The sequence below is a fragment of the Schistocerca serialis genome, chromosome 4 (assembly GCF_023864345.2).
Source record: "Schistocerca serialis cubense isolate TAMUIC-IGC-003099 chromosome 4, iqSchSeri2.2, whole genome shotgun sequence".
NCBI lineage: Eukaryota > Metazoa > Arthropoda > Insecta > Orthoptera > Acrididae > Schistocerca > Schistocerca serialis.
The window spans coordinates 479,022,888-479,039,081 of NC_064641.1; the positions used below are offsets into that span (position 1 = coordinate 479,022,888).

A 16,194-nucleotide genomic window follows, 5' to 3' on the forward strand; every position below is an offset into this window, starting at 1 on the left:
GTATCGTCTTGAAATAGTACAGCCGACTTCAAATTTCGCGTGACTGACATAGAACATGCTGTAATTTATGACTTATCTGTCCAGCCATGTTCTTTGAAGACAGTCCATTGTGGATGTAACGCTACTTCTAAGGCAGAAATCTACAAAAAGGCGGGAACTGTAGCACCCAGCAGATTTGTCACGGGTGGTAAAGGAAGCAATTAATTACTCATTTTTCGAATACAAGTAGCTCGTTCTCTGGTTAATTCTGGCCGTTAGCTGACGGAGCAAGGTGAAGCAGCTCTTCGCTGTGGAGAGACGTGTGTTCGTGTGATGCAAGGCGCTGGTCGCTTGCCAACGTTGGGCCCATCGCTGCCACGGCGCTAGCAGCCCCTTATAAAAGCTGGTTGCTTCAGCCACTGAGCACTGTCTTGTCCACTCAGACGTCGCCAACATGTTCAAGGTACGTCTAGCGCTCTGGGCACTTAGTAAGCTACAAGAGCCGTGTTCTGCAGCCGCACACTTAGTCACCTATTACCAAATAAGGACTTTTTTCGTAAAAGCAATGGGAAATTTATAAATAAAACATATTCCACGTGTTTTAATTATTGATTATTGGGACTACATCTCGCTCAGTGTTATAGTGATACAGATTCCGTGATATACACTACTTGCTTTCCCATCAAATTATAAACAGGAGAATCCATTATACATCTGATCTCCTTCTTCTACAGTTAGTGATGGAATATTATCGGGCCAGGAGTTGAAGGGAGAATCCTCTTTTGTATCGTTGTGTGATGTCCTATGTGTTGAGTAGAGAAGTCGTGCTCGGAAATGTTACGTGTAAGGAACACGTGAAGGGTTACTTTCCACTGTAGTGGAAAATGATCAAAACATATGTTAGGATACTCACTCCTTACCGACAAGTGGCTTTGGACAATAGTTTCAGAATCTTACTAGTATCGTGCACATATAATTCATCACGCGTAAATGAATCATTGTGATTCAGACGTTGCCTTGGAAGAAAAGACCGCGTTCCCATTGTTTGTCAGAACTGGTCCAGGAATTTGGTCAGTATCCAGGCAAGGTCGTAAATATTACCCCACCGAGCTATCATTCTCCTCGCAGGCTCAATTGAGGAAACAGTCGGTGGTAGCTTCAAACTAAGATTTTGGATATCTTCCAGTTCAAATCAAGTAATCAGGAAACTGTGTTCACGAATATTGTCCAGCTAAAAAATCAGTTCCTCCTGCCTGCAAGTACTGATAAGAGCCGCGCCCTACGTCACACTTCCTGCAGATAACTAGCTAGAGACGGGGCGTAGCAGGAAGTAACCGCGCTCAGAACAGCAATGGCGTCACCGGAAGCTGAGTTTTCCAGCGGATCGCGCTTAGTTAAAACTATACCGCGATCCTCCAAGCTCTAGCGGCAGCCGAGCGAACTACGTAGGCACTGGCGCTGTATGTAGCTGCAGCAGCTAAGTCAACACAGCCATATATATATATACGATAGAATTCGCAAAAGAGTACGCTGCAGCTTTCATTGATCTATTCTCCTTAAGCAAATGCCTTAAGTGGGGAAATAGCTTGAGACGTCACCGTATGTTAACGAACGAACGATACGCCGTAGACACTAGTCGAAGGTGATGTTCTGTGGCAAGAACGCTGGCTGCATCTGCTAAAGTGACAATATTATCAAACGGAGTTCCAAAAGTGCTGAAAGTAATGAGATACTGTGAGGAAGGTAATATTTTGAACAATACGGTACAGTCAGTGTTCTGTTCTACGTCTCTGTGTGATAGTTTTGAGTGTATGGTTCCATAGTGACATCTGTTCGTGTATTGCTTAAGAGAATCTTTAGAACTGAATGTTTAATTAACAGAGACGTCTTAAACCACAATGACATTTGACATTCAAACACTGTGGGCGAGTCCTAATTCTCATATTGATCCCATAACGACAGGAGTTAGTGAAATATGTTACTGAACAACGCATTTTGGCAGACCCCTTCATAATGGTGCAAGCCACACATATGAATGATTATCACTTACAACAGTGGAGGATCAGCTCGTATGGCTACAGACGACATTGTGCCATCCATAAATCGACCACTGAATTTTGCTGCTCTGTCAGAGGTATGTGACAGCAACCGGTTTCATTGCTCGTAGACTGTCTGGTAAGAAACTTTTGCTAACGGTTCTGATTGACATATTCTGCTGTGCTCGTGAGAGTATCAACACTGTCTGCACATGCCCATTACAGTACCATACACTTACATAGTGAGGTACATCAGATGTCTCACAAGTGACGGAATTTTTTTTGGAACAGCCATCCCTTCTACTACATAATCTTACAAACTGTGAAACACTGTTTGCAGAAAATAGTTCTAAATTGGATAGAATGTGTTTATCCAGAGCGTTCCGACATGTCTAAATTGATTACAAATCCTGTATGATCCTCGTAACGAAATATTACTCTGTAGTAAATCAAATATGATTGCACTATGATGCAATATCTTAAGGCCACATATACTGTACAGCTCTTCAGTGACCTCAATGAATATTTGATGAGGAACTGAACTTTAATGACAAATTTATACATTTTTCCATTTTCTGCTAGTCTCATAACACCGCAATGGAAATATTGTTCGTAAAGACACGAAGTTCAGAATATCATAGGAATCGCCGTTAGGGGATGTGGTGAACTTAAACTCCTCAAATGGCAAATTAAATTTATCAAGGTATGTGGTTCACGATCACATAGGAATCATCACCAAGTGATGTGAAACCTCCTGGCAGATTAAAACTGTATGCTGGACCGAGAGTCCAACTCGGAACCTTTGCCTTTCGCGGCCAAGTGCTCTACCAGCTGAGTTGCCCAAGTACGACTAACGACCCGCCCCCACAGCTTCACTTGCCCCAGTACCTCGTCTCTTACCTTCCAAACTTCGCAGAAGCTCTCCTCATAAGTCGTCCTAAGGTAGCTCAGTTGGTAGACAACTTGCTACAGAGAGGCATAGGTCTGGCACACAGTTTTAATCTGCCAGGAAGTTTCATATCAGTGTACACTCCGTTGCAGAGTGGAAATCTCATTCATCAAGGGACGCAAGCGAAATTTCTGAATGTAAACACCTTACCTCACAAATTTTGTTTATGATAAGAGTTGACTACTAATTTTATGAGTGAAAATTGCTACGGTACCCCCTATTTGTTCATGATCTTCATTCTGATGCAGCTCCTATAACGCAATATCTTTCTTGTGTTTTCATTCTGAATACTCGGAACAGTGTTAAAGCAGTAGTTCAGCTGTAGAGTGATTTCTGCTTTCTTGGACTGCGTCCACTCTCTGTATCTTTTCATTTACATATGCTACAGCTTGTGCTGATCGTCGTCGTGGCCGCCTGCTGCGTGAGCGCCGCCCCTAAGGCTGGCCTCGCCCCCCTGGCCTACTCCGCCCCCCTGGTGGCTGCCGCCTCTGTGACCTACGCCGCCCCCGCGCCGGCCGTCGTGACGGCGCACAGCTCGCAGTACATCGCGCAGAACTTCAACGGACTCGCCGAGGCAGCCGCCGCCCCCATCGTCGCCGCCCCTGCTGTCGCTGCCGCGTACCACGCAGCTCCCGCCTTTTATTACAAATAAGCAGCCCTTGATTGACACACGTATATTTAACAAAAAAATAAAATCATCTTATTAGCAATAAGGAGTGTTTTATTGTCTTCCATCTGAAACAAAAGTAGAACAAACATGACATTCCTTGCATATCCAATCATTGTTTATCGCGGTAAAATCACACATAATAATAATAAGACTAAGATATCATAGCAAGAACGAGGAAAACAATTTTCTCATTTTGATCTACAGATGTCTTTCGGTTTGAGAGTTAGTATATAATAATAATAATAATAATAATTTTCGTGATCTGGTAATAAAAATCATGTCAGGAAGTCAATGATCTTGTTAAGATTAATTAAAAACAATTTGTCACAGACGACAGCAAAATATCAAATAAGTAGAGAGAGAAAGCACGTGTCAATGTAAGTGTTATTGCAGTGAATTTGGCGGAACATACAACAGTTAATCAAGCTAAAGTATTTTTAGAAAAGTCAGTTACTATGTGTTCCATGTATATCAATGAATACACGAGCATTCACAAGAGACTGTAATTGGTAACCTGGCAGTCGAAGTGCTGAAGTTAATGGAAGATCTCTGTTATCTTTTCTGTGATGGCATTTTCATTAGTGAAACATCACTCCCTCATTGTCAGTTGGATAAGGATGGGGAATGAATTTGGCTTACTGGAGGTTATAGGCTTCTCCCTCATACATAACAGCATACAGTCTGTAGATAATTTCGAGTTCTACACTAGAAACAACATGATGTTTGGTAACTACTATGCTATGCACCAGCGACTTCTTACTGAAATGAGATATTTTCTTACCACACGGGTGATCTCAGTGTAAAACTTGGTATTTATTTCTGTAAGTATCCATCTTCTTCATCATCTGCCGACTAGATTTGCCCCTCTTTGTATGCCTCATTCCGTGAATATACTGGATCAGCTGTTGTCTCATCACTTGAGACACATCGTCTGTACAGTCATTTCCCTCGTGGTTTTAGATGTTTACAAAGTTTAGCTAGTCTGTGGGGGTCCATACATTTATTTGCATTTTCTTTTCTACGTTGTTCCCTTATCGACACATTTGCTCTTTTGTCCCAAACGGTTACCCTTTAGATCTGTCTACCTACATTTCCAATGTCCTTAACTTGTGTTTCATCTTTTTCGTTTCTGCTCAAGTTTCTGCTGCATATCTCACAACAGGACCTGCAGTTGCATGATTTTTTTTTCTCTTTAGTTGTCATAAATTTATTCCTCCATACAATATTTTGCAGATGTCCGGCTACAATTACTGCATTTGTCACTTGATTTTTCACCTCCATGGTTGTCTTTATAGCTGATGAAAACAGTCCCTAGACTATTAATGCTCATCACTTGTTCAATTCACACACCTTAATCACTGAAGCGTAAAAGGTACGCTACATTGCCAAAAACTGTCACATCTTACACTCGACATCCAGAAAGATTTTTTAATTGGGCAAGTAGTCCATTATGCACTGAAGAGCCAAAGAAACTGGTACAGCTGCTTAATATCGTGCAAGGCCCCCCAGGAGTACGTAGAAGTACCGCAACACGACGTGGCATGGACTCGAGTAATATCTGAAGTATTGCTGGAGGGAATTGACACCGTGAATCCTGCACGGCCGTCCATAAATCTGTAAGAATACGAAACATCACGTAGTAAGGCATCCCAGATATCCTCAATAATATTCATGTCTCGTCAGTCTGATTGCCAGCGGAAGTGTTTAAACTCATAAGAGTATTCCTGGAGCAGCTCTGTAGCAATCCGGGACATGTGGGGTGTGGCATTGTCGTGCTGGAATTGCCCTAGTCTGTCGGAATGCACAATGGACATGAGTGGGTGCAGGTGATCAGACAGGATGCTTGCGCACGTGTCACCTGTCAGAATCGTACCTAGACATATCAGGGGTCACACGTCACTCCAACAGCACGCGCCCCACACCATTACAGAGCCTCACCAGCCTCACCTACTGACAAGAAACAGGACGCGTCCGACCAGTCAACGTGTTTGCAGTCAGTCATCAACAGTCCAATGTCAGTGTTGACGGGCCCACAGAGGCGTAAAGCTTTTTGTCATGTAGTTATCAAGGGTATACGAGTGGACCTTCGGCTCAGAAAGTCCATATCGTTGATGTTTCGCTGAATGGTTTGCCCGCCGACATTTGTTGATGGTCCAACATTGAAATCTGCTGCTATTTACAGAAGGGTTACACTCCTGTCACGTTGAACGATTTTCTTCAATCGTCGTTGGTCCCGTTCTTGGAGGATATTTTTCCGGCCGCACCGATGTTTGAGATTAGATGTTTTACCGTATTCCTGATATTCACGGAACACTCGTGAAACTGTCATACTGGAAAATCCCTACTTCATCACTATCTCGTAGATGCTGTGTCCTGTTGTTCGTGCGCCAACTATATCACGACGTTCAAAAGCACTTAAATCTTGATAACCTGCCACTGTAGCAGCAGTAACCGATCCAACAACTGCGCCAGACAATATGAAACTTTTTGAGAACGCCATGCGGGATCGTACAGCTGCGTCATATACCTTCAGTTGGGAACTGCGCTTGTTCGTAACAAGACAAGTAATCAGAAAGACAGTGCGACGACATCTGGAGCAGCACGGATTGACGGAATGTCAACCGTTGTTGCGGTTTTCGTTGACGTACAGCAGAGAGGGAGGCACGCAGACGGTGATGCGCCCGGTGCAACCCCGGATACATGAGCGGAACCATTCGTCTGAAAAGACGAGTCCGACCTATGCAAGCAGTTATAACGTTTAATCATAAACTTCAGCCCCGTTAGGCCACAATTTTGCCACTGTCGGATTCCGACACCAAATAAACAACAAATCCGCACTATAAACGAAGCTTTTGTACAGAATGTAGATGGCCTTACTCCTACATATTTTGAGCAGTTGCGCTGGAATGCTTTTCAGTTGTATATGCAAGCACGTAATACACATTGTGTTGTGGTTTTAATGGGCAGCAATGTGTCTTTAATTTAGTATAGCCTATCGTCTCTAACGGCAACACAGTAAATTTTGTCCAATTCCAGTCCGCAAAACCAACTGCACTACTCCTACAGGACTAATTGCGTTTATGCCTCATAGCTTCCTACTTATACAGTTCAACATCTCTCTGGCTTCTGGTGTCGCAGATCTGCGACAAAGCTGGTATAGGACCTTCCTGACAGAATAAAACTGTGTGCTGGACCGAGACTCGAAATTGGAACCTTTCCGGCTTAGAGTCTCGGTCCTTGGCATAGTTTTAATTTTACCAGGAAGTTTTGCTTCGACCCAGACTCCACTTCAGAGTGGAAACTTCATTTTGGATACATAGCATTATCAGTACAACACAAACTATTTAAGTAACGTATCTTGCACAAAAGCTGCGATCGGTACTGCATACACACTCTAAACACACAGAAAGAAGAGTAACTGATGTCCTACACTGGTTGGTACGTGACATTAACTGTGTTTAACGTTATACATAATTGTACAGATTTATCACACACAAGAAACATACGTAGATCATATGGTAAGTGTGTAGGTATAGTTTTTTTTTTTTTTTTTTTTTTTTTTTTTTTTTTTACAGAAAACTATCTCCTCTTTAAACACGAGCATAGAGATCCGTGGCTCACACCGTCCTCTCGAAATTTCCGTATTTGATGTTAATCGTAGTATGGACTATACAAATATGAATATATTATATCTCCGGAAACCGTATTATGACGCTACAGTGCTGCTAGCTTCACATTCTGTTGGCTGACATACGTTTACTGTTGCAAATACATTACAAAGTAATAAATGTGTAATTATAACACATCGCGTTTTGCGCTAGTCCGCTGCATTGTATTGCAACTCTGAGTAGCTGAATCGACGGCCTTTATCACCAGCTATCTAATGATTTCATGATTGTGAAAATATGGCAAGCACTTTTTGTGTTATTAATCTTACAGGTACTAATGCTCTTTACTATCTTCCACTGTGGGTATCATCAGTAATTTTCTTAATGCATTCTCTGTAAACTGGTGTAGTTGCTTATTAAGTAGCTTTTCGGTAACATATTGTTACGTTGTTCCTTTGTAATGTTATCAATCCATTGCGTCATACTGCTCGTGTTTAGGACGGAAGCCATTATCCAGCTTCGATTAGTAATGTCTATTGAAAATTATTTTAGATTGGCAGGTACGGTTGATGTTGTAGAGGGGGAGAGGGGGGTGCGGGTGGGGGGGAGGGAGGGGAGCACGCGAGAGGCAAGGCCCGTCTTCCGCCAATCCCACGAGACCTGCAGCCCCAGCAAGTCCCCGAAGTTGCCGAAACTTCACCACCACCACACAACTCTTCCCGCTGATACCGTGCTTCAGTTTCAGGCAGCTTGCTACCATGCGTTATCGTTGCACCCTGAGATTTTGTTTGTCGTTTTTGCCAGTACAGGAGATGTTATTTTATTTGTTGTGTGGTACTCAACAGTATCAGAGGGAAGTTCGTCAACAGTTAAGAGAGAATCGAAAATTCAGAAGCGACAAGACAAGGAGTCCATCCGTGTGTTTAGTGCACAATAAGGCGAATCTTGCTTGCGACGGTCAGGCACGGCCTACTAGAATCTTGACGACGACTATGCCTGCCTTCACATTCCTGTACTGCCTGACATAGACCCACTGCCACAACCGAATGCCCAACAAACCTGCATATTGGACGTTTCGACCATCTGACCAAATGGGGACTGACAGTCACCTCTTTCAGACTCTGTCACGTGCCGATAACATTGTCCCATACAAGTGCGTGGCGTCTCCGTGTCCTTCGGGAGGATCACCGAACATGTGACGCTGTTTAAGCCACATCTATGACCTACCAAGCCCGTAACAACACTAAACATGATCAGAACTAATGCAGTCTGGTACCCGTTCTACCTGTCATGGGGAATTACAATTATAATCATTTATACACCCGCTGATGATATGTACGCTTACGCAATTACTGTGCATTTGACCATTTCTGCTGGGTGTCTCATGTTATTTGCCAGGCAGTGTATTTTGATGGTGGTGGTGATGGTGGTCTGTAGAGAGCGCTCAACAATGGGGTCATCAGATCCCATACTCAACCAGAAGAGTATAAGTGAGTGTGTCTGAGAGGTGCCACGGTACTCTCTCACTTCAGCATTATTGTCTGTCTAAACATTCACATTTTAGGACATGATCTCGTTACCTCCCTATACTATTTTGCTATGTGTTGTTAATGAATTTTTCTACATGAAGAAATCGTAGGCAGAATGTTGTTGTAACAGCATGTGTAACCTGTAGAGAGCTTGTACCTGGGGGGACACAGAACAGGGAACAACATGAATTGGGGGCGATAAGTGGTGAGTGCAGCGACCTGATAATGCGAGTGATCCTGGAAAACAGTGTTGAGTGGTTCTGACCTGCAGAGGGACTTCTGGCTGACACGCTCTCCTCCTTCCACTTAGGTTCGGATAGAAGGGCGCTGGTTCACAAAACAATTTACCTGCGCCAGGCGGCAGTCCATCGTGAAAGACACCCAGATGGCTCAAAGCGGGTGGGGGAAAGTTATTTAACAGAGACTGCTGTAAACTGAGCTTTTGTGCAAGGTTTTGAAGTCATAAAACTCCATAAATTTTCATGTTAAAATCTGGAATGATGTGGACAAAGCTGGTGGTGTAGATGTTGTAACGTCTCTTAGTAAAAGACATATTATATGTGGTAAAAAAGAAATGGAGAAAAGAATAATTGTACTGGATGATTGTAATTGCGTGGAAAACGATTGTGTAAACTTTATGTAATAAAGAGAAAGCATTATGTGCCATGTTTTGTTCGTGTATAGAATTATGTACTAATTTTTTTAAAGATAATATCTGTGTCCGCGAGTACTGAAACCGCCACAGACGATACTTATTAAATATCAAACAAAGATGAGAATATGTGACTAGTATAAATAGTAATGACCGAACATTAATTTCTCTGTCGTCTCCTTGTAGTTACGTGAGTAGGAAGAGCCTGTGACGTTATATTGTACGCTTTCGTAGCATTCTTTTGTCGAGATTGAGAGAAGGTCTCCATCAGACACTGATTTGTAGACGTGTGTAATAATTTAATCTGTTTAATGGTTTTGAATAAAGTTACTTAGTGAAAACTTGCATTATGATTTGTAATAAGCTTGCCTGGTATTTTATCCCATCCCTTTAAGACATTTTCAGCTATTTAAATATTATTCGTGGTGCAGAGCTGCGCTACGAACGAACGAGCCGCTGCCGCGGCGCATTCAAACTGCATTAAATGAAAACAATCATACCGCAAAGAAGCGGACAGGTAATAGTAAACTAAAATTATTTCTTTCAGCTTTCGGAATTGCAGGGCAGAGCAGCAAATTTTATGATGTGTTTTACAGGTTGACGCGGGCTGCTGATGATATATTATTAACAGTACAAAAAGATAATTTACCTTCATAATATAAAAGAAATCTTGCTGTGCGTAGTTCTGATCTGGCAAAAATTATAGTAAAACCATCTTTTTCTCTGATAATAGTCTCATGTTCTCGTGTTAGGCGTGGTACTTATTGGTGTTTTACTGTTAACAAAAATCCACTGCAAAATTTTGCATGTTGAACAAACATTGCGTACTGTAGCATCAGTATTCATAACGAAATAATTTTCAGTAACCTTTTCAATAACTGTAAAATCAGGAAGATATGTTGAACTTTATGGCGAGTTACAGTAACGAAAAAATGTTCCTTTAATAGAAAGCCAGATCCAGAACAATAAGAACGTAATATAATTTGTTTTGTTGAAAATTAATGATCCAAAGAATGTCACAGCACAGTATCCCTAAAAAGTATTTCGGGGCTCTTTTCATAGCAACATATTTTATCTCATATATTAGTTGTTACGCGAGTAATGAAACAAATAGAGAGCCAGCGAAAATGTCTAGTGGAAGTATGACTGTAACCCCCCCCCCCCCCTCCTGGTGTCATGATATCGTCCGTTATTTTAGTGCGCGGAAAAAAAATACGAGGGTTGTCCACCAAGTAAATTCCAATCGGTCGCGAAATATACACCACAGTGAAAACCCGTTGAATCTTTGCACAGATGTATTGGGTAGTGTCTCTAGTATGACCGTCGATGTCATCAAGACGCTCTTTTCAGTTGTAGGGGCACTGTAAGCGAGTAAAGGTGCCTAGAACAATGATGTCTCCCACCAAGTAGGAGGGCCCGCAGAGAGGCTTCGCCTTAATGAATGCAGCCCATCTAACACAATTGCCATGCACTTCCTTCTTCATGTCAATTCACAGCCGCAGTCTGCAGGGGCAGCCAAGATGCTCATGCAGCCTTTTCAATGGGAAGTGTTCGATCAACCACAACACAGCCATAATTGGCTCGTCCTGAGTATCATCTCTGTTCACATGAAACGCTGGATACGAAGACACCACTTGGGCACAGGCTGCGCGCTATAGACCACCGAGAAATATCGGAAAGCACAGGCGGCTGCCTTCTGTGACGATGGTGTTGGAAATTTGGTATAACGCTCCGACAAACGTCTTCGTCGGAGCGACGACTATGTAGAGAAGTAGCTGGAAAGTGTAGTTAACTTTTGCAAATAAAATGTTTCTCATTTTTGCTGTGGTTTCGATTTAGCGACTGATCGGAACTTAATTTCGGGACACCTCTCGTATATTACGTGGGCATGACTGTCTGGGAAGCTTAATAACCTTCATTCAGCAATTGGAAATCGTCAGCCCAGAAAGATTAGATCATTCCGTAAATGAGGGGCTGTGGTTCCATCTAGGTAGATGTTTTTTGCCAATATATGACCATGCTTACCGTGAGAACGACACCTAGCTGTGTAACGTTCCCTGGCAAACTCACATTATTAAAAAACAAGAGTTTATTTGTACCATATACGCCGCTCTGGGCAAGTTGTATATATCGTAATTATTGAACAAAAATATTACTGAATGTGGTGTAAAAGACATTTGTTATTCTCCTTATATTTTTTGTTGTAATATTTCTCTGTATTTAGGATAGGAATTTTTCTGTATTTATTACGTGATTGTAAAATGTGTCAGTATTTGCGATAGCAGAGATATGTTGCCAGAAGAGAATAATATCGTCAATTTGCAAAGAAATGTTAATAGTCAGCAATACTATTTAAGCACAATGCATTATGTATTCTTTGGTCTTCTCTGTTCAGAAGTCATTGCGGTAGGACACTGTGAAAGAGTTTTTTACGAATGGGTAGACTTCTTTTGTCTCTGTCTGGACTTAGCCGCCATTAGACGATGCGTTACGAATTAATGTGAGTTGTATTGTTGTTTGATCTAAATATATTAGAGTTTATCAAAAGTGTGAATTATTTATGTAAATTAGCTTGCCCACGTCATCTATAAAATTTCTTTAAGAATTTTTCAGCATTTTTTTTAGCGGTGTTGTTGGGCTGTGCCGCGACCAACAATAGCAAACCCGTAAATCGGGAACAGATGCATAAAAATCAATGGTGAATTAAGAAATTGTTCTTCTTTTTCAGAGATCCTGTGGCTGATAAAATTTGAATTAATTATACGTTTGTGCATTCGTAGGCGGATAGCTAATGTTAGTTAACATTGAAATTTAAACAGTTTGGTTCTTTCAAAATATCTTAAATGTGTAATGAAGTAGGTTTGATCAGTGATAAATGTCGGCTTGGCAATAATTAAAACATTTTCTGCTAATAGAGGTAATCTTGTGTTCTATGGCTAGTGCCGGGATAAAATTCAGTAAAAATATTTAACAAAAAACCCACTGCATCTGGAAAGTGTATGCCAAGGCCGAAAGATTTAAAGGACTCAATTCTCAACCTAATATTCTTAACCAGTTCATATGAGTTCACGTAAATATTATTTTTTCTTTAGATGTACGTAATTCTTAAGAAAGTAAAAATTTTTATTACCACACGAAAATAAGAGAGTGGTTCTACAACAAAGTTCGCACGAAAGAAAATTAACTTAAAGCAAAAGATAAAATTTATTATTCTTCTTTAACGAAATTTCAAATCAATTCCATTCATTACGACGATTTCGTTAAATTGGCGTCCAACGTGGGGCTCGAATATGCAGTGGCCACTAAATACCCGTGAGATAACTAGGGAATTAATATAGTCGAACTTTGTTGCAGAACATTTAATAATTTTTCTATGTATTGTATGTATTGCATAACCAATATTGTGTGGTAATACCTGTCTATGATTTTTTGCATGAGAACACTATGTACCCAGAGGCAAGCTGAAGAAGAGAGCTCAATATTTCGAAAAATTAATTACCTACCACAATATCAGGGGGCAGCTGCACCCAAGATAGATGACCAAAAGGTAAAGCTACAGTGTAGTTGTCCTGTGGGTAGTAAAGTAGCCTCAGTGCAGTGTTCTCGGATCATTAGTGGTGTGCTTGTTGTTATTACTTTGTTTTAAAATAACAGGACATTTAGGTAGTTAGTCATTGTAGTATACAGTAAGTGTGTATTAGTTAATGTCCATTTCTTGTGTGATTATGTCAGTAAAACCTGAGTGTTAGGATATTTAGTTCAGATTTTATTTCTTTTGTTTACTATGGTTAGATTGCGTAGTCAGAAAGATATCAACATGGATAATGAGCAACAGTCAGTAAGTAGTGATACCGAGTTGGAAAGTGGGACACAAAGTAATGTTAGTGACGTAGTTCAGGAAGTACAATGTGAGAATCTGGGGGCAGAAGGACAAGAAACGTTGCCACTGCCACCCAGTGATTCAGTTGATAGCGGAAATACTGTGCCATCCGCAAGCACTGGACACGGATCAGAGAGTGGTGTGATGTCAGAAGTGCGATCATTAAGAGTTATGTTCGAGCGCATGCTCAATTTCCAAGCTGAATTTGTACATATGCAAGCCGAGCGTGACCAGAGATTGGTAGCTGAATTTGCATGCAAACAAGCAGAACGCGATAAAGAACGTGATGCTAAACAAGCAGAGCGTGATAAAGAACGTGATGCTAAACAAGCAGAGCGTGACCGACGCCTGCATGAGAGGGACTTGCAGTTGATGCAAACTTTAGAAGTTATGCAAAGTGAGCTTGTTAGTTTGAAACAAAAATATGAAACCATACCCAAAACAGTGCATGAATTAAGCGAAAGAGTAGACAGTATTCAAGTGGCTAACGCCAATATCGTAGAGGAAGTTAGTGTCCTGACTAACAGAGTCGAGCAATTGGAAATTGACACAACTCAAATAATTGAGGACAAACTGATCGAACAAGTGCACAAAGTAGAAAATGAAGTCATGAAAGAAATAGATCAGAAAGTGCACGCCGCAATTGAGGCCAGAGATGTGGGCTCAAGTGCGGATGTGCAGGATCTAAAAAAGATAGTGCACAAAGACATTCCGCTGTGGCAGCGGAGTGTGGACCGTCGTCTTGCCGAAATGGAGCTTAGCTTGCGGCATGACGAGGCACAGGCGTATGTCACGCCAGCCAGGTCCAACAATGATAGGCATATAAATACTGCAGTAAAAAATTGCGACTGCGAGACAGAACAGGCAACCAATGTAAGCGAAACAAATAAATGTCATTCCAAAGTAGTGATTAAAGAAAGCTTGATTAGGAACCGACAGTTTCAGATCTTTACAACGGAGAAGAGATCTGTTCACCCTGTAGTGTTTATCAAGGGATTTAGAAACATTTTGCCTAGCGTTTGGAGTCATACCCAGAAAACACAGTTCGTTATGTCCTACATACAAGGAGATGCTGCATTATGGGCAACCGAAGCAGCTGACAGTTGTGATACATATGAGCAATTTGAAAAAGCATTCTTGGCCAAATATTGGTCAACATGTATCCAGGAGAGATTACGGAAGGAGGTATATAATCCAGAGCCGTATTCTCCACGACTAGGCAATTTGCGAAAATATTTCGAGAAGTACATTAATAAGACCCGTTACTGGGACGAACAGATTTCATCCCGGGATTTGATCAGGCTTTTGAAATCACACTTGCCGATACATGTAAAGGAAAAGCTTATACACGTGCCTGAAAATGATATGGAACATTTCTTGTCTGTTCTGGACTCAATTGACCTGATTCAGGAGGACGTTAAGGCAGCCTCTGAACAGGCTAGAAGTAACGGAAATGGTTATAGAAATGCTAGAAATAACACGCCTCCACCAAGTAATGGAAACGGCGGAGGTAATAATAGGAGACGAGATTATGCACAAAACGGAAATAGAGGTAGAGACCGGAACGGCAATAGTCCGCCGGTGAATAATGACCGGAAAAGGAGGTTCGATGACCGGTATGAAACAGGCCCACCAAGCAATAGTAGATGGAAAAATGCCAAGGGGCCGAGCAACACTAATACTTATAATCATGCAAACCGAACTTGGCCGCAGAACCAGAGGCCCAGTCCGGACCGGCAAAACAGTGATAGGTATGACAATAACCCACCGCCACCACAAAATGCGCCAATTGCGCAACCGTGGCGGCCGACGCAACACAACGTGCACATAGTGGAGGTCAGTGACACAGAGCAGCCACGCCCATCCACTAGCAATAATTCAACAAACTAGATGCAGCCGAGATACGCTCTCCATCGTCGGCTGAGGTTTGGAGTGAGAGCAGCCCGACACAGAACAAAACACCGAACAAAATCTGTATCCTTAGGTATAATGACGGGGTACAGATGGGAGATGAATTAATAACTGAACCATCCACGTGCGTAAAGGAGCACAAATACAAAGTACAAGCGATAATAGAGATCAAAATTAACAATATTGATGTGCAAGCGGTCGTAGATACAGGTGCTACTGTCAGTGTTATGAGTATGGACTTATTCAAAGTACTGGGGAAGGAAAGGCGTATGCTGACTTTTCCCGTGAATGATTGTAAAGTCACTGGAGCCATAAGTGCACAGCGACAAATAATTAAACTCCAAGTGCGGGTAGAGATGTATTTAGGGGATGAAGCCATAGCGTGCTCATTCCTGGTAGTAAAGGGTTTAAAGGTATCCTGCATTTTGGTGGTAGATTTTTTGAGAGAAAGGGACGCAATAATCGACCTTTCTCGGGGAAAATTAAGTTTGATGAATGCTGGTAGGAGAATAGAATTGTCCATGCTCAGATCTGAAGAGGTACCTGTACCTAATTGTAATGCTATTAACATAAAGTGTAGGAATCAGTCGATACTACATTTAGACAATCATTGTCTAGGACAGAACCTCTATTATCCTGACGTACAAGGTGATCAATTAAAAGAAAATGTGGACGCACTTGTGAACAAAGTATCACAGTCCGAGAATTTGAACTCTATGCAACAGCAGGAGTTGGTACAGTTATTATTTAATTATGCAGATGTATTTTCTGAACGACCAGGAATTGTTAAGGGATATCAGTACAAGATCGAGGTAAAGCCTCACAAAACTTACTGTCGAGCCTCATACTCCATTCCTTGGCCCAAGAAGGAAAAAGTTTTTTTTTTACGAACATTTGGAGAGTTAAATAAATTGTTCAGGTTATACATTGTACAACCTTACCAGGTGCGCTAAAAAAGGGAAGAAAAATATAATCGACAT

The 16,194-nt window shown here is 41.6% G+C and overlaps 1 protein-coding gene across 1 annotated transcript in view; it reads left to right on the plus strand.

The window, feature by feature from the left end:
• The first annotated feature begins 433 nt into the window (after nucleotides 1-433).
• LOC126474550 (cuticle protein 38-like) overlaps nucleotides 434-16,194 on the plus strand; it is a 63,721-nt gene continuing 47,960 nt past the window's right edge. Inside the window, exons 1-2 of the mRNA XM_050102024.1 lie at nucleotides 434-442; nucleotides 3,353-3,556. Coding sequence (XP_049957981.1) covers nucleotides 434-442; nucleotides 3,353-3,556 — 213 coding nt within the window. The remainder of the gene's footprint in view (nucleotides 443-3,352; nucleotides 3,557-16,194) is intronic.